The 18801-nt window shown below is 52.3% G+C and overlaps 2 protein-coding genes across 5 annotated transcripts in view; one reads left to right on the forward strand and one right to left on the reverse strand.

Moving 5' to 3' along the window:
* Nucleotides 1-458: 458 nt before the first annotated feature.
* GAMT (guanidinoacetate N-methyltransferase) lies at nt 459-3612 on the reverse strand. The gene is made up of 6 exons (XM_084276511.1): nt 3363-3612; nt 2630-2775; nt 2481-2544; nt 2052-2119; nt 1532-1642; nt 459-1237 (listed from the first exon to the last, which is right to left on the reverse strand). Exons 1-6 carry the CDS (start codon nt 3544-3546, stop codon nt 1097-1099), a joined length of 714 nt encoding a protein of 237 aa, XP_084132637.1. The 5' UTR covers nt 3547-3612; the 3' UTR covers nt 459-1096.
* A 1681-nt stretch (nt 3613-5293) lies between these two features.
* Nucleotides 5294-18801, forward strand: part of DAZAP1 (DAZ associated protein 1) — a 28553-nt gene continuing 15045 nt past the window's right edge. Inside the window, exons 1-6 of one of the 4 annotated variants that reach the window (XM_084276237.1) lie at nt 5294-5461; nt 11774-11814; nt 12272-12438; nt 12745-12810; nt 13455-13565; nt 15685-15733. In XM_084276237.1, coding sequence (XP_084132363.1) covers nt 5430-5461; nt 11774-11814; nt 12272-12438; nt 12745-12810; nt 13455-13565; nt 15685-15733 — 466 coding nt within the window. In that variant the 5' untranslated portion in view covers nt 5294-5429. Of the gene's footprint in view, nt 5462-11773; nt 11815-12271; nt 12439-12727; nt 12811-13453; nt 13566-15684; nt 15734-18801 lie in introns of those variants that run through there. The other 3 variants (XM_084276238.1, XM_084276239.1, XM_084276240.1) reach the window with 3 other exon arrangements.

Consider the following 18801-nt stretch of genomic DNA (forward strand, 5'->3'; position numbering starts at 1 on the left):
CCAGTTGGTGGGGCGGCTTCTGGTCCGAACAGCCCCTGCGAGAAGGGGAATGTCTTGCTGGGAACCTGGGACTTGCTCTTTGGCTTTTTAAAGAAATCTGGAGCCCAACACTCAGGGAGGTGAACCCTGAGCTCATCTCTTACTTGCCACCAGCTTTTTGTTTGAGATTCCTACAAAGGATCTAATAAACCCTTTAGATCCCTGCACCTGGCAGCCAGGGACTCAATTCCACTCCTGTGAGAGAAATACTAACCCGAAGGGATGCACCAGCATCCCATAGTGCAGGGGGAGCCAGGCAGCCCAGGGTGAGCTTTGGGATCATACACGTCCCAGGAGCCGGTGCGGTGACATCCCACCAGCCCAGGGTGAGGAGCAACCCCCATCCCCCTCCCTCCCCAACCACCCCCCCCCCCCCTCCGCGCTTTGGAAAGACAAAGAAATGGCTCTGAAACGGTGGGTGGGGGGTTTGTTCCTTTTTAATGGGGTTTCATCCTGTCTGGGCAGAGAGAGGAAGCGTCATTTGCGCGCTCCGGAAGGGGAAGGGGCTGGTCAGGATCAACTTCCCCCCACTGGGCTTTAGCCACAGGGATCAGGGAAGCCTCACTGGGGAGTTGGTCTGGCAGCAGCTGGTGTCGGATTCTAATGAAAGGCCTCTGGTCTGCCCAGCTTCTCCCTGGCTCATGTGTGGGGAGGCACCCCCTGATTTCTAAACAGGAGCCAGGTTTTAGGGGAAACGTCCCTGAGCCCCTTTGGCCAAAGGCTCTGAGCTATGTTCTCGAGTCACTTGGAGACAAGGGTGAGTCTTGAGTGGGAAGCGCCCTCTGGGACAGGCGCAGAGTGGGACCTTCCTCCACAGAGCCCAGGAGACCCCTCCAGGAGCCCCCCTGGGCCAGGGAGGCCGTGGTCCTGCCATCCAAGTGGTTTGCTGAAGACCCCGGCCTCCCAGCCCAAGCCTCCAGCCATCTCCTGCCTCCAGGTACATCAGCTTCCATCTTCTCTCATGAGCATCAAGGGCAAGGACAGCTTTTTCTCTCCCCTCACAGAGCAGGTCATCAGTGTCTCCTCGTTAGCGTTGGGTTCCTGGAGCTTTGGGGACTCAGTGCTTAACGATGGTGGGTGTGATCATCTTGGGGAAGGAGTAGTACCTGCAGTCCTTGGGGGGGACCAGGTCCATCACGGTCGTGCTGATGTTCTCCTTCTTGAAGCCAGCTTCCACCAAGTGCCCCACCTGGGTCTCCTGGAGATGAGGAAGGAAGGGAAAGAGCAGCAATGGTTTGAGATGCCCAGGTGCAAGCAGAGAGGCTGCTAAGCCATGATCTGCAGGGACACAGGACAGTGCGTGGGGACACGGGAGGGTGCCATGGGCAAAACCCCTCTGACCTGCCCTCAAACGATCCCCACTGAGCCACGATCATGTGGAGCTCTGGCTCGTGCTGCTCCACGGTGTGGGACAAGCACCCTGGGATGCAGGAGGTGCACAGACTTTGGGGAGCCCGGGTTGGCTCTCCCCAGCCTGGGGAGTAACGCTCACCTCAAACATCTTCTCGATGTCAGTGTACTTGGTCTTCAGCAGCTCCCCCCAGGAGGTCAGGTTGCAGTAGGTGAGGACCCCACCGGGCTGCAGCAAGCGGAACGCATGGTCCTGCAAGGGGAATTGGGGGCGGGGGCTGGCTCAGCACCCTGCCCTCGCCTTGTGCAGCACCCTCTGTTCAGCATCTGGCACCCTCTGAGCTCTCCTGTCCCCCCCAGAGCTGGATGTTGCCCCGCACCCTCACAAAGAGCTGTGATGCTACAGTCGTCCTGGGGCCATCCCGCAGACACGGTGTGTGGGGAGCATTCCGGAGGGCACCGAGTCCCGGCAGCAGGGAGGGTGTGGGGACATTGGGGGGGCTGCAGACCAGCACCCAGCTCTGGCTCTGCCTCCTGAGCTCCTGCATCCTCCTCCCTGCCCTGTGTCCCCCCCCACACCCCCCAAACCCCACCCAAGCCAGGGGCTGTGGTGCTTCGCAAAGGGCTGTGGGGGGTGTGGGTGCTGCACCCTGCTGCGTTACCTTGATAAAGTTGAACTGATGCGTGTGCCAGGTCTCCTCTGACAGCGGGTAGGTGTCATACAGGATCCCTGCCCAGGAATGCCAGAGACCACCCGTTAGCTGGGGGAGACCCCACCCAGGTGATTGGGGGGGGTTGTCATATGCCCCTTTCACATCCCATCACTATTTTTTCCTATTTAAATTGCACCCCCAGAGGCAGCCACGTGCTGCTCCCCAGGGCAAGGTGCTGCTCCTCAGGGATGCTGGCTGCAGCCGTCCCATCCTTGCTGCAGTGGGAGGGAGCCAGGCTGGGTGCCCCCCTACCCACACCGCTTCCTGTGGGGCAGGGATTGGGACAGGATGAGACCCCTCCACCCCAGGCTCTGCTGTGGGGACCCCCAGCCCACCACCCCTCCCCAGTCCCACCAGCTCAGCTGTGCAGTGCCTCACCCCTGAAGTGCCCATCCGGCAGCGTGGGCACCACGTCCTCCCACAGCCCCTTCAGCGGCACAACCTGTGGGTGGGATGGCAGAGCCACGGTGAGCACTGGCACTGTGCGCTGGCACAGCCCCCCCAGCACAGCCCCCCCAACCCCAGACCTTGTGCGGCTGCGTCCTGGCCCACTCCTCCAGGCGCCGGAAAACCCCCTCGTTGCACTCCACAATCCAGTGCTCCTCGATGTCAAACTCCTCCACCTTGGAGGCAGCAATGGCCATGCCGAAGCCCACCTCCAGCACGCGGCCGCCTGCGGACAAGAGGGCAGCTGGGTGTGGGGAATGGACACCCTGGGGACACGGGGCAGCTGGTGCCAGCCCCAAGGTTTCCCTCTGCCTCTGAGCTCCCCCAGTCCCAAAACTGCCTCCCTCTTTCCCTCAGAGGAGGTTTTTTTGGCATGGGTTGGGAAAGCGCGGTGCTGCCGGCACTGGGGTGGGACGTGGCAAGCAGCCCCGTGGCCCCGTCACCCACAGTGGCCCTTTGCCCCCACCCCCCCGGGCAGTTGTAGTGGGAACAAACAAGGGCTCGCAGTGACGCCGCTGAAACCCTCCGCGGGCGTGCGAGGAACGCAGCTGGAGACACGGCATGTCCCAGACAAGCCACGCTCTGCTCCTGTAACTGGCTGCATACCCCCTGCTCCCCACAGCCCCCAGCCCCTTTCAGGAATGTGTCACCCTGACATGAGAGCACAAGTGCCACCGCCTCCTGCTCCCACTGTTACTGGGTGTCTTGGGGGCTCCCAGCAGTGTGTCCCACCCCACACCCCCCCCAACTCTGCCTTTGCTGGTGGGAAAGCTGCCCCATGGCATGTCCCGGAGCCCCCAGCGTCCCCGTTACCCCGCGATGACGCCACGGCTGCCAACGAGTGCATGTAGGGGGTCTCCCAGCGCTCCATCACCGGCTTCCCCAGGATCTCCAGGTGGGCGTCTGGCGCGTCGTAGCCGGCTGTGGCTTCCCGCCAGGCCGCCCGGCAATCCTCGCCCTCCGCAAAGATGGGCCCTGCTGCTGCCTGGGCGCTCATGGCTGTGCCGCTGCGGGGAGGAAAGTCCACCGGTCCGGCCTGGCGGCGCTGGGGGAGGGAAAGCACCGTCCGGCTCCTGGCCGGTTTTAAATAGACGGGGCTGGAAAAGTGCTGAGTGTGCGCATTGGGCTGGGGCCCCTCTGGGTGAAAGGGATCCCTTATCGGGAGCCAGGGCAGGTGGGGGCTGCCAAAAGGCACGGCTGGGCAGCAGCCACCGGTGCAGCGGACAGACCCCCCATGCCCCCTGGTTGCACTGTGCCGCACGTGGCTGGAGCAGGAAGGACCAGCACCAGTGTGTGGTGGAGCTGGGCTGAATCAGCACAACCAGGGGCATGGAGGAAGGGCTCTGTGTGGTGCTGTGCGTGGTGCCATGCCCGGTGCTGTGTGTGGTGCCATGCCCCTGCTCTAACCATGCTCCAGGGCTACATGGTGGCACCATGCCCCACTCTGGGCTGTGCCCACGCCGTGCCAGGGCTGCACACCAGCGCTGTGCCCACACTGTGCCAAGGCTGCACACCAGGGCTGTGCCCCACACCGTGCTAGGGCTGCACACCAGGGCTGTGCCCACACTGTGCCAGGGCTGCACACCAGCGCTGTGCCCCACACCGTGCCAGGGCTGCACACCAGGGCTGTGCCCACACCGTGCCAGGGCTGCACACCAGCGCTGTGCCTACACCATGCCAGGGCTGGACACCAGGGCTGTGCCCACACCGTGCCAGGGCTACACACCAGTGCTGTGTCCCATGCTGTGTCAGGGCTGCACACCAGGGCTGTGCCCCACGCTGTGCCAGGGCTGCACACCAGCACTGTGCCTACACTGTGCCAGGGCTGCACACCAGGGCTGTGTCCCACGCCGTGCCAGGGCTGCACACCAGGGCTGTGCCTACACCGTGCCAGGGCTGCACACCAGGGCTGTGCCCCACGCTGTGCCAGGGCTGCACACCAGCACTGTGCCTACACCGTGCCAGGGCTGCACAGCAGTGCTGTGCCTACACTGTGCCAGGGCTGCACACCAGGACTGTGCCCACACCGTGCCAGGGCTGCACAGCAGGGCTGTGCCTATGCCATGCCAGGGCTGCACACCAGGGCTGTGCCAGGGCTGCACACCAGGGCTGTGCCATGCTCTGGGGCCGTGCACGGTGCTGTGCCCCACGCTGTGCCCCACACCAGGGCTGTACCCGCTGCTGCGTCCCTCCCCGAGCCGCAGCCGGTGTCGGTACCCGCACTGCGGGTCCCCACGCTGCTCCAGGCACCGGGGCCCTCCCTGCCCCACGCGTCCCCGCGCCCGGTGCCGTGCGTCACGGGGGCGACCCGGAGCCCCACGGCAGAGCCGGGCCACAGCGGATGGGGGGGGGGGGAAGGGCTGGTCCCGGGGTCTGCGGGCGGTGCTGAGCCAGGCCCCGGCCCCGGGGGTGAGCGTCCCGGGGGGACCCGGGGCGGAGGGATCCGGGGCGGAAGGACCCGCCAGTTACGCAGCGCTCAGCACCGCGATCGCACGCCGGGCGCGCGGACTGCCCTTCCCGCCATCCCCCCCCGCCACGCCCCGCCCTCTTCCCCGGGCGCGGCCCCGGAGACCCCGTAGCGAGGGCAGGTGCGCGCGCAGCGGCGGTTGGCGGCGCTGAGGGAGCGCGAGCGCGCGGCGGCGGGGGGGGGGGGCCGGGCCGGGCCGGGCCGGGGGCGGCCGTTACGCAGCTTGAGGAGCGGCCGTTGCGCAGCTTCGGGAGAGCGCCGGGGGGGTGGGGGGGGGGGGAAAGGAGAGAGGAAACGGGAAACGGCCGGACGGCGAGGGACCCCCCCGCCCGACAACCCGCGGCTTGCCGCCGGTGCCGCCGCCGGAGGGAAGAGCCGGGCGCGGCCTCGGGTACCGCCGAGGAGCCGCCGCCATGAACAGCGTGGGAGGCGCCGACGAGATCGGGTGAGGAGAGGGGCGGGGGGGGGGGTGTGTGTGTTGTGTGTGGTGAGGGACGGCCGCGTGAGGAAGCGGAGGGAGGGAAGCGGGGGGACGGGACCGAGGGGAGGGCCGCGCTGGGGCTTCCGCCGGCGGCGGAGTGTATGTGTTGGGGGGGGAGGAAGGGAGAGGGGGGGGTGAAGTCATTGCCGGGCTCCCCCAGCACATGCCGGGCCCCGCCGCCTCAGAGGGTGCCCCCCCCGCCTTCCTTCCCCCCCCTCCCCTCACGTGACCGGCCCGCGCTGGGCTGCGGCGGCAGGTGCGCGCGGCCCAAGGTCACCCGCGGCGCTTCCCGCGTCCTCCCGGAGCCCCGAACCGCCGGCCTGGGGGGGCCCGATGGCTTCCCTCCCCATCCCTTACCCTCTCCTTCCCTCCTCCGCGGCCGGCGAGGGGTGTAAAACCCGCCGGTGACTTTTAATTCCGGTGGCTCGGGCCGCGGGGCAGAGAGCTCGGCGCCTCGCGGGGGGGGGGGGGGGAAGGGGGGCGGGACGGACGGACACACACGCACAGCGACGGGCAGGACAATGGCGGCGGCCGGGAGCCTCCCCTCGCTCCCCGGCTCCGTGCTGCAGAGAGAGCCGCCCGTGCTGCCCTTTCGAACTTTTCCCCGGCTGACAGCCGCCTGCCGCCCTGGGCAAAGCCGGCTTTCGGGCGGGGGGGTAGTGGTGAGGGGAGAGAACGCCGGGTTTGCCTCAGAGACCCCCTTCCCCTGGAGTTCCTGTGGCTTCTTCAGACCCGCTGCCCTGGCGAGGCTCAGCTCGGCTCTCCCGAGGCGGTGCTTCGCAGCGCCGACTTCCGTGCCCTGCTCTGAAACGACCAGGCTGCTCTCGGCACAGCGGGACCGAAAACAGCCCCAAAAAAACCCCAGAAAAGAAAAGGAAAAGGCAGCCGGCCCCACGCTTAGCCTTCAGTGTGAGTTTCGGCACAGGGGTAACATGTGCTGTGCTGTAGCTGCTCATCTTTTCCTGAAACTAGAGTGGAGGTGACCCAGGGATGGCCTTTGCGCGATCTCTGGTGCATGGTAAGCCACTGATTCACCCTGTGCCTTCCTAGTGTGTACAGCCATATGCACGAGAGGTGGGATAACTGTTGGGAGCATAATGTGTTGCTACGAAAGGTGCCTATCGTGTGAGGCACATTTAAGTGCCTAGGTCTTGCTTTGAAATGACTTTTAGTTGGTCCTGGGCCTTAATTACTCTCTAGTGCCTTACAAGAGACCCAACAAGCAGAGCTCTTCGTGCCACTGGTCCAGAGCTGTAGGTGAGTGTGGGCTATGAGTTACCAGGCAAAACATTGCCACCTTCCATCCTGAGCAGGCCCGGTTGTCGTGGAGCTTGTGCCTGGCTGCAGGCTGCTTAGATTTTGATCCTCCTGAGTTGTAATCAGATTTGAAAGGATCAGATTTTAATCAGAGGTGTTAATTTTCTCCCCCCTCAGCCCCTCAAAAAGCACTCCCAACTGCAGTTTTAAGACAGCTGCCTACAGTTGTGGGAAGGAAGTTCTATTTTGAAAGCTGTTAGGAGATGCAGGTCTTCGTAGGAAGTTACGAATTCAACCGCTCTCGGAGGCAGAGATTTGAAGTTAGGGAAAACATTGCTTACGAAGGCTCTGGGCCTTGCAGTCGTGTCGATACAAGCACGTGGGGCCCTTTCAGTGTTGCTTGTTGTAACTAATGCTTGGGACTACTTTGAATGAAGGTAAGCTCTGCTCTCGAGATCCTTCTGTCGTACAGGGCGTAGCTCATCCGGACTGTGCGAAATGAGAGGTGTTACAGAACTGCCAGAGTATTTTACGTAGGCAAAGAGGTTTTGGTTTTAGTTGAGTTTCATCACCTGTAAAATACCCATGTGTGCTTTCTTACTAATTCCTTGACTGGCTGTTCCAGTGACTGATGAGTTTACAGCAGAAAAGAATAAATGAGCGATTAAACTTCTGTCAGGAAGTAGTAGAAGCCGAACGCGTGGGCTCATGAAACTTGGCTACAACTTCCTGTGTGTCCTGTAACTTCTGAAAAGTCGTCGTTCCACTCCCCACTCTGGAACTGAGTGCTGTGAGGAGTGCTGCTGCTGCTGCTTGAAGGTGCACTGTGTCTGTGGGTGTCTCACGGCCCAGTGCCTGTGGTTGTATGGTTCACAGAGGGAAGGAAAGGACTGGTGTTCTCGTGCAGGGGAGCTGCTTCACGTTTGGCTGGGGATGGACCGCAGCCAGCCCCTTTTCAGTGGTCTGTGGGGACAGGACAAGGGGCAATGGCTGCAAGTTGGAGCACAGGAAGTTCCACACCAACATGCGGAAGAACTTTTTCACAGTGAGGGTGAGGGAGCCCTGGGACAGGCTGCCCAGGGAGGTGGTGGGAGTCTCCATCTCTGGAGATATTCAAGAACTGTCTGGACGCCTATCTGAGTGATATGTCCTAGGGAGCCTGCTTTGGCAGGGGGGTTGGACCCGATGATCTCTTGAGGTCCCTTCCAACCCCTACAATTCTATGATTCTATGATCTGTCTGATGCTGCAGCCCGTAGCTTTATGGAGGTGTGTGTTCCTGAGGGCAGTGTAAATACGTATGAGGACAGTGATGTCAGCATGCTCAGTCACTACCAGCCCCTGAACTGTTTGAACAGAAAAGTGGTTTAGGAGGCCAGGAGTCAGCATGCATAAGACCTTGCAGATAGGCTGGTGGTGGAAGCTGAGCATGGGGAAACACTCACCTACCATTACTCCATCCGGATGTCTTGCATCTGACAGCTCCCCTTTACAACAAATAGCTTGTCTAGATTTTTGTGCTGGGTAGGGGTTGGCTAACTCTTGGATTTGCTTGGTGTGTTCAATCCAGCCCGTGGAGGAGTCAGAGGCCAGCGTCGTCCTGGCTTTTGGCATGCTGTAGCATGTGTATAGTTAGAAGCTGTGTATTTACATACAGCTGCAGCAGGTGACCTTAGGCAACCCTGCTTTTTTGTGTGTGCGGATGTATGTAGGGTGACTACAAATAATTAATAATGGAACTGGAAGGTTTCAGTGACTGTTAGCTGCGGGGAGTCCTTCCCTGCAGACAGCTTGATGTTCTGTCAGAATGCAGCTGATGTTTTTAGACCATACTGAGCTATCAAAATCAGTTAAACCCCTCAACAATCCCAAAACGTGGCTAACACACAGTCGTGGGCTACATCAAAGCCTTAATCTGAATATAGCATTAGATAGCATAGAAAAAAAAATGCCTTATTGGGAGATAGTGATTTCCTTCTAGAACTAAATTTCTCTTGAAACAAAAAGCCACCGAAAAGAGCACAGAGGTTTGTGTGTGTGTCCCATGTGTGGTGAGGAAACATAGTAACGGGCCAGCTGAAGCTATCAGGAAGTCCTGAGTGTGGTGACGACGGTGGGGTGAAGTTGGCTGCTACCAGAAAACGACCTGTTGCTGAGAGCTGGCTGGTGTTGAATAAGCTCTTTGAGCTGGTGCCAGGAGCAAGCTCTGTGCCAGCAAAGGGAGGTGGGTGTTTTCCCCGTCCTAGAGAAAAACTTTGTCATCCTGGAACACGCAAGTAGAAACCAGGCCCGTGTGCTGAGCGGGCTGGTAATGGATGAAGTGTCCTGCCCGTGCCATTATCAGATGCATTATGATAATGCAGGAGCAGATGCAGCCTACATCTTCTACAACGCAGTGAAGACTGTACTTTGCCTACTGCCAGTGCAGTTATTTTCAGGCCTGCTGAAGAAGATGCTTTGATCTGGGCTTAGCAGTTGGTCTCTTTTTTTGAAAGATGAGATTTACGTCGCCTCTCAAGTAGCAACTTAGAACAAGACTTGTGGGTACCGTGTAGTACTGAATTTAGTCACCCCTTGTTCTCATGTGCCACGTTCCTGCGCTCTTAAGGCATTGGCTTCGTCGCTCTTGGCTGCTATCTGAGGGTCGTGCCATGATGCTGTATCACAGAGCAGCGAATCAAAGGGGAAAGGGACTGCTGGTTTCACCTGCAAGCTGCCATGCTGCATGGCACCTTCCACTTGCAAGGCTTCCACTTCTCTGATGCTCCCTCTGCCCTTGCTGCTCTCTGACCACATTTAGCTGCTCCTGAAACACACCAGTGAGAGGAAGGTTAATTTTTTGTTAGAACTTCACCTTTTGCCATGTAAAGTGAAGGTGTGCTAATTCCCAGCCTCAGCTCAGCAGCAGCTGTGCTCAAATAGATCTGAGGGCAAGTAGAAGACAAAGCAGAACATGATTCCTCCCTTTGAAGACTGACAAATGAAATAGAGGGCATCTTCCAAAGATAAGCTATCCCAGCACTTGCCTGTGCAGCCCCATGAAACTATTAGCGAAGAGCTTTTGAGCTGGTGATTCTTACTGGAAAGGGCCAAGTGTTGAGGTGGCTTTGAACTAACCTTTAATTATGGAGTAAATTACTTTGCATGGAAGTTTTGTCACACCCTGTAGTTGATAAAGAGTTGCAAAGCAGGCAGTCTGGCATCTCCTGCTCTTCTTTGTGTGCCTTACCCAAGTGCTTCGGCGTGCTCTGACATGAAATGGTAAGAGATGTGGATGCGCTTTTCAGACGAGTTGATTCAGATTTGTCTGAAGCTTTAAGCATGAAGTTTAATTTGGGTTTTAGCCATGACTTTCTCATCTAGTTGGAGATATCTCTAAACTAGATTGGAAAATGGTTTCACAACTAGTTGTTGAATTAGAGCTACTCTGTTGTTCAGTACTTGCCTCACAAGCTTGGCTTCTGTCTCCGACGTGAACTTAGTAGTTCTGCTTTTGCTTTCATTTTGCTAGAAGGCAGTGGTAGACAAAAGGGATTCTGACTGGTCTTTCTAGGTGAGCGAGGAAGTAGCACGTAAAAGAAATGGGTGAAGGGGTTTTTGTTTTAATTGGAGGTTTAAGGGCTTTTCTTTACCAGGTCAGTACTTTGAGAACACAGGGGCAAGGAAGCCCGAGGGCTGACTTTGGCTTTTTTTTTTTGATCTGAAGATGGAAAAAAGACTCATATGCTTTGTTTTACCCAATTATGCAGCTAGAGAACAAGTACAGAAATTTCAGGTGATGCCCAAATCCAACCACTGCATCTACTCCAGCATTGCTTTCAGTGGAGTCTGTTTCTTCTCACTGTGATTCCCACTGGGCTTTGTCCTTCTGGGATGTGAGAGTCAGCCACGTCATCTTGGTGCAGATGCACTTACAATGCCTAGTATGTCTAAGTTAGTATTAAATAACTTTAGCTGCTGGAGTTACTTTCCATGTGGCAATACTTTAACTGTAGCAGATAGTGATGTCACATGTGTAAGCTTCAGAGTCTGGTGTTACTTTTGGTAGAGTACCTGCCACAGAGGGCTGCAGCAGCTGTGTTGCCAGTGTCTTTTTTGCAGGGTATACTTATTTAACTCATTTTGGTTGTCAGTTCTCTTTCTGGTAACGTTCAGGTAGCAAACGCTTGCAGGAGAGCCCAGCTGTTCTTTGAACTTGGTTTTGGAGGCCTGATTCAAGACTCTGCACACCTCTTGTTCCTTAACCTGCAATTAAAGCAGTTAATAGAAGGGGCTTGGGTATTTAAGCTAGTGTGGTTTTCTGTCAGCTTGCTTCTCTGAAGTTTTGGATTTTTTTTTGTCCTTAACTTGGAACTGCATGAACCCTGCAGCTGTTTTCTTCTGTTGCTGGGAGAAGTTGTGTAAGTAACTCAGAACTGCTGATCCAGTCCCTGACAGGAATCCAAACATCCCGTTTTCACAGTGGAGGAAGGCTACCCAGGTAGAATGACTTTGTGATTGTTCTTGGATCACTCTTCAAGTAATTGCAGTGATGCTTTGTACGTGTTTCATAAGCTATGGGGTGTTCCATGCTGGAACTCCTTCATGCCCCAAAGGAACAGGTAAATGGACTTAGTGTGAGTTGTTTTGGGTTTTTTTTCCCCCCTTCTCTCTACTGTAATGATTTCTCCAAGCAACACTGCCTTCTCAAATACCTACAAGTAAGTAGGCATTTGGGAGGAACTTGGGCTTCTCTGGTATTTTTGTCTTCTTGCATAAAAGAACAGAACATATTCCTCTAGTGAGCTTGCAGCTTGTGCTCATGGTTGTGGTGTGCAAAGCGGATGTGTGTGTGTGATGTGACTCCTCATCGCACAGGAGGTGGTTGTCACAAAGAACAGTGACTCGTAGCGAGGAACGGACTTTGTTAGTGGGGTTTGGAGGCCTCAGTACCACCACCAGACCTCTTCAGAATAGCTGACTTTGGTGTTAAGTAAGGTGAAGTGTAGCACCCTAAAACTGCTGTGTACTTCATTTGCAGAAAACTCTTTGTGGGTGGCTTGGACTGGAGCACGACACAAGGTAAGCTGTGTGTTCTGCAGTTGTTGGGCCAGGCCTCTGTGAGCAGCAAAACAAAGCACAGATACATTGCTGTTTAACAGCCAGTACTGGGGCAGGAAGGTTTGAATGGGATTTTGCTGCTCTCTTCTGTTAATGAATACAGTTTTCTGTATTGAGACTGCAACAATACACTAATCACTTTCGGGTTTCTACTTTCTCTCAGTGTTTTTATTGAACTTTTTGCCAGCTCAGATGATGATGCTTTATTTACCATTGCTTCACTGCAATGCTCCTTTTGTACACCTGAAAATCAGAGTGGTGTGTACCACTTGTTTAGGAAGAAGTTAAGTGTAATCATTGAGTCACTTTCAAAAGGTGAATTTGAGCTGTTTGCTTCTATTTTGCCTTTGTAATTGTGAATGCAGCCTCGTAAGGTTAATACCTGGTTCTGTTTAATATATGCTCTTTCTTTCAACAGAAACCCTTCGTAGCTACTTCTCCCAGTATGGAGAAGTTGTAGACTGTGTAATAATGAAAGACAAAACAACAAACCAGTCTCGAGGATTTGGATTTGTCAAATTTAAAGATCCCAACTGTGTGGGAACAGTACTGGCCAGTAGACCTCATACGTTAGATGGCCGAAATGTAAGTTGCTTTTGTGGTGTGCTTGATTGGTTGTGTTTTGTTCTTTTTCCCCCTGCTCCAGATTGCTTCAAAGATTGGGTGTAAATTCTGGTGGCTTCTCTGTGGAGTGGATAGTGTAAAGGTTACTGGTTGTTGGGTTTAATTATTTAACTACATGGTCTGTGTCGTGTTGTCGAAGTGATACAGTAACGATAGCTTTGATCCAAGGAGCTGGGTTTCACTAGTGCTTTGTCCAGCTGCTGTAAACATAACTTTTAGAACCATATCATACACACTGTGACCTGACCAGAGTGGAACTTCTTCCAGATTGATCCAAAGCCATGTACACCCAGGGGGATGCAACCAGAAAGGACACGACCGAAGGAAGGATGGGTAAGGAAAGATACTTGGTGTATCCTACCTGTTTTCCAAGTTTGGGCTTGCCTTTTAGCAGCTTAACTGAATTCATTTGGATTACATCCATGTCTTAAAGTCAGAGGTGAGTACACCGGCCTTGATGTAAATTTTAGGTCTGAAAAATACCTTCTACTCTAGATTTTTGTGGTAAGACTCCAAGCACAACACAGCATTAAATGTTTTGTGTTTGCATCACACTCAGTTTGTGGGTGAGGTGTTTGCTTAAGCTCTTAGCAGTGCTTTTAGTTGAGTTCCTCAAATCTTGAAAGAAAACGTATGGCAGTGGATTTGCAGGACCGATGCTCTTTTCCAGCCTGCTGCACGCCCTGCAGGTTAATAGGATTTCCTTACACAACCAGTAAATGGCCTCAGAGCACAGTCCTGAGTTTTTCTGATCTTCTGAAGAACAGAGGCTGGGTTATAACTGTGAACATTAAAACTCCAGAGCTCTAAACATGCAGTTGCTTTGCTTTAATGACTCAGAGACTTCAGGCCTGGAGACGGCTCCCCCTCAGTCTGCAAGAGACCACTGTTCGTGTTTAATCATAAAATGATAGAAGTAGCCAACTTTTATTGTCCTTCTGACTGAATTTGGGTGTTTTTTTTCCTCCTTGATTTAGCAGAAAGGATCCAGGAGCGATAACAATAAATCCAATAAAATCTTTGTTGGTGGGATTCCTCATAACTGTGGCGAGACAGAGCTCAGGGAATACTTCAAGAAATTCGGAGTGGTGAGTCATTCAGCATGATGGCAGTTATCAGTCGGTTGCAAGATGCTTTCCCTCCCCACTGCCTTTTCTCAGATTTCGTCAAGCTGTCAAATTTTGGGTTAATTGAGACAAACTGCTGTAGGGACATATTGAAGCGTTTTGTGATAAGCTGTAGTAAACGTTCATCATCTTGAGATGTATCTTGGTGTTTGTCAAGATCTATTGCTCTGATACGTAACTTACTCCGCTGCTTCTGTCTCCTCTTGTTTGAGTCTACCTGATGCATTGTGCTGTTCCCTGCTTGCAAAAAACTCGAGTTAACTTAAGAATAATTATTTCACTTTTCAATTGATAATTTACAGCTCAGAGATGTAAAAAAATTGGGGGGTGGGGGTGGGACAGCGAGTACTTCAGGCAGCTTATGTCTCACGATCCTCATCTTTGACTATGTCTACAGGTAGGTTAAATTCTGCAGTCTCCTGCCATTATTTTGGTAACAGTAGTTGCTTTTAAACTGTCACCTGGAATCAACTGAGGAGTTGTCCCTAGAACCCTCCATTCCAGAGACAAACTGCTACTCTGATTTTAATTAAGACTGCCATTAGATGTGAACATGCCATTTTTCAGTGGCGTTTAGCGTTGTGTTCTTTTGATATTTTTTCATCACCTTACTAAGATACCAAGTGGTTAAGTTTATCAACAGTATTGTATTTAAAACTTGATTAAGATAATTTTAAAAAAACCCCAACCTATAAAGGGCATTGGCTGTTTCTTTAGTTTGAAAAGCTGAAGTAGGCTTGTAAATGAAAACAGGGGAGCATGTTCCACAGCTGTGGAGCATTTCTAAAGGCTCTTCCTCACATACTTTTGGCTTTCCAGTTCTGATCCCTGGATGGCTTGGGAGATACAGGTTTATGTGTTCCACCAAATGTAGAAGGCAGCAGACGTTTAGTGCAGGTGCCTATAAAAGTAAGTAGTAGAACTTTAACAACAGTATAGAAATTGGGGAGTCAATGTAGTGTTCTTAATAAGTTAACTTTGGAGAAGTAGAGGCTCTTAAGTATGGTTTGTCACCACAGAGTGAAGAGTGAAACACAGGCACTGATCCTTAGGCATGGTAATTGCTTGGTAAATAAGACCAACATGAAGCAGGGGATCCAAACGGGAGCAAATCTGGCACAATCCCCAGATGGAGACAGACCTCAGCTGGCAGCATCTGGTGGGGCATAGTCAGGGGAGCACATGTGGTTTAATAACTGGAAAAGTGGAGTGTCTGGCTGTAAGTAGATGGTGAATCTGCCTCAGATTTTAAGCTAATGCAGGGGAATTCTAATAAAAAAAATACCATAAGATGGACTTGGAAGGAGAGGATGTGATACCACGAGATCACATGTGATTTGTGACTGGTTTTCACCTGAGAAATGAGAAGGCAGCTCCTTCCAGTGGTTATAGCACTGCCTTCGACACAGGGTTACACCTCTGGTTTTGCCCACGTTGTAACTCACAGTGGGGCTTTATTCTGAAAAAAGTCTGAAGGCCTCAAGCAGCTTGAGTTTTTAGTTAGAATCACACTGATACTGATCATCCATCACTTAGCATTTGGGGGCTTTTGTAATGCTGTTTGGAGCATCAGTGTATCCCTTGGCACTCTGTGCCACGCTGATACTCGAGCAAGTGATTCGGAGAAGCTGTGCAAATTCTTCAGTGTGTTTGGTGTTAAAGCTGCTCTTCATGTTGAGAGGGGAAATATTTAAAAATGGGAAAAATAACCTTTTGAGAAGCAATGCTGATGAATAGTATGTTTAAAAAGCACCACAAGTTTTTTGGCTTTAGCGGCCTGTAGTGTGAGTATAAACAGTGTAGCGACCTTAATGCTAGATTAAAATCTTAAGTGTGATGAGACTTTAAAAAGCCACAATGCAGCAGCTTTTCAGAACAGATGAACTCGGGCTTTTCTTTAACTCCCATGAAGAGCAATATTCCCAGTTTGTTTGCTGTGGGCTAGGACAGCCTGGTATTGACAGCTACATCGAGCGTTTAATTGTGCTTTGTGGATAGAGTGCGGGAAACCAGCCTGTAGTAACTGTTTATAACGCTCCCCTGGTAGCACAGTTAGTAGAATTTCCCTTCTCTCTTCCAGGTCACTGAAGTTGTAATGATCTATGACGCAGAGAAACAGAGGCCCCGAGGTAAAGGCTGATCTAGTTTGTCCTTGAAATTTCTTCATACTCTCCTATAGTCAGATGGCAAACTATTTCACACCATCAGAAAAGGTAGACTGGTATTTTTTTTTTCTGTGTTGCCTCAGGAAAAAGAATAATTCACTGGGCAAATATCACTTCAAGTCTAGACTCTTCATCTACAGCTTTAGTTGGTGTCTGTGCATTTAAAGTCAGATGTTTCATGTTCATTTATGGTTTTTTTGCTAGTTTTTTAGTTGAATGAAATCTGATTCTCAAGCTGCTCCTGTGGCTTATGGTACTATTGAGGGGGGGTGGAACGAGCACACATTTTTCCTCCTGTTCCACATGAAAGGTATGTTGATGTCTGTAACTGCACAGGGGGGGATACTCCAATGTGGAGTACTTCTGAAAATGAGATTACAGCAGAATCCATCCATTCTATGCTTTTTGTTTTGGTTAAATGGCTTCACTTAAAGAAAAGCACTTCTCAAACTGCACAAAATAATTCTGAAATTATATTTATATTTTGATTGGGACTTAGAATCCCACTATTTTTGAGGGGAAAACCCCCCCCAAAAACCCAACCAACAAACCAAACCAACAAAACCCCTCAAAGCTTCACTAGGCTGTTGAATCGAGTTGGTAACGTTTGGTCAGAATACGAAGCAAGTGTCATGTCATCCACCTTCCATTGCACCTGCCATCTGTTTGACAATCAAGAGGCAATATTTTAAATACACAAAGCTTAGTTGCACTGACCACCTTGTAGCATGTTCTACATGCTAGAGAATAGTTTGCCATCTGAACTTTCATTTCTCTTCTGACTCATTATTAAGAAATATATTCTTCACTTCATATTTATTAAGCTGTTAAGTCTTAGTTTTATTTTTAATTTAGACATACATCCTTAGTGACATATTTAAGTGTTTCATAGTAAAGTATGGTAATGTTAAGTAAGTTTTTTTTTCTTTTCTTTTCTCTCTGTGAATTGTTTGACTGTGATTAACGATATCTCTTTAGATTTCTTCTCTCTAGGTGATAATTTATCACAGAGGTACAGGCCAGTTCCACAGTCAGAGGAGGGACGGGCTTTGTCTTTAATTGGAGTGTAAACGAAGTTTCAATATATTTGTGGCTTTTTTTTTTCCTTTTCTTGCTTTAGCTATCTTAATCTTCTTTCAACTGATACCTTTTATTTAAGCAGAGCATAAATGCATCTATTTAAATGCTCTAGAGCATCTGATTTTATGTAGAGGAGGCAGTGGAGACAAATGTATGGGCATCTGAATATAATTTGTTGCTGAAGTTCTGAAATATTTCAGTAATTATTACATCATCTGTATCTTTGTCATATTTAATCCCAGCCTTGCGGCCTCTGAGCAAAAGGTACTAAAACATTGTCTGGTCTGGATTAATCCTGATCTCCATTAATGGCTTCTTTGCTTAAAGCTATACTAAAAAAAAACAAAGGGGAGGGGAGTGGGGGTGGGGGGAAGAGGGCTTTGGGTCCACTTACAGAGTGGCAGCTTAAAACAGAAGCGACAGCAATCTGTCTCCATCCAGGGCACAGGTGTACCACAGCATACCTTCTCCTTTAATTCTGTCTTCTTGAGCAGTGTTCTTGAATCCTGTTGCTCTGGCTTTCACTTCTGTTCTGTGGTAACTCATCTCCAACTGCCTTAGACCCTGAAGGTGTGCTTGGAGAAGTCCCTTAGAGTCTCCAAGTACTACAAGGTACTGCTGGCCACGTGTCCCAGACCACATTTTCCCTCACCTTCTCTTGCTGGATTTACTGCTGCCCTCCCTGCACCCCCTTCTGGATTTTACCTCCTTCCATTAACTTTACCATCCTTGTGTTTTGAACAGCTCCCTTACCGTGTGTCGTTTCAGTAGTAGCAGGTAAGAGGAGGGAAGAATTATCCCTGTTACTAATCCCTGTAGCATTCATCTACCTTCAGCTGCTCACAAGAACACTGGGAACCAGATTCTCAGTTAGTGTCAGAGCTGCAGTGATGCCCTTGAAGACACACAGCCTAGAGTATCCAAGTTGTCTTTGCTTACTCGCAGTCCCTACCCACTTCTGTGAGCTCTCCTGCAAGCAGTGCTTTCATCACAATTCTTTTCATTCAGAGTCCCAGGTACAGCACAGCCAGCCTTGTTATGTCTTAAAAGAAACAATGGCTTTGTTGCAATCTCTGCTTCTCTGTTCTTGGCTGAACCAACAACTGTGAAGTTGAGTTGAGACCACGAGGTTGACTGCTCAGAGCCGGCACAGCCAGAGCCACAGGGACACAGATCATGAGGTACAGGGGGGCTTTGGTGGTTGCCTTGCCAGGGGAGCCCTGTGAGAGCGGAGCAACCCAGCAGCACGTGGTGGGTCTCTAGAGAGAGAGGCTGACTTGGTGTAGGTGTTGCCAGGGCAACAGCAGCCCCAGCATCACCCTTTGCCTTGCAGAAGCCTCGGGGGGGGCAGAGATGTGTCCTGTCTACCTGATGGAGAGAGGGGAGGTCAGTGTGTGTGCACTGCTGACCCTGTAGCTCCTGTGGCTGCGCAGGTGGGTTCTGTCTCTCATCACCCAGGGACTGTCTCACCTACTGACAGTCAGAGACCACAGATTACCATGGGCTCCACCAGACAGAGGACTCACCCCATAAAGAGTGTGGTGACCCAGCCCGAGGGCCTGTAGGGAGTGTGGCTGTGAAGTCTCTGGCTGCAGGGAGTGCCTGAGCCTGCTCCTGCCAGCGGATGGTGGCGACAGTTCCACCTGTGTGAGGTGTGAGGAGAGGTGGAAGATCTGCTCAGCATGGGGGCAGAGCTCAAGGAAGAGGTGGAGAGACTGAGAAGCATTAGGGAGTGTGAGAGGGAGATTGATTGGTGGAGTGACTCCCTGGCATGCCAGAGGGAAAATCACTGGGGAGGTTTTCCCCCCAAAATGATGGACCCCCAGCCCTGTCAGGCAGAACGGGGAGAAGTGGGAGACCAGAAAGACAGAGAGAGTTGGAAGATAGTCCCAGCTCAGTGCTGTGGGAAAACCTCCTCCCTGCCTACTTTGGTTCCCCAGGTCCCCCTGGGG

The sequence above is a fragment of the Gallinula chloropus genome, assembly GCF_964237585.1.
Source record: "Gallinula chloropus genome assembly, chromosome: 28".
Lineage (NCBI taxonomy): Eukaryota > Metazoa > Chordata > Aves > Gruiformes > Rallidae > Gallinula > Gallinula chloropus.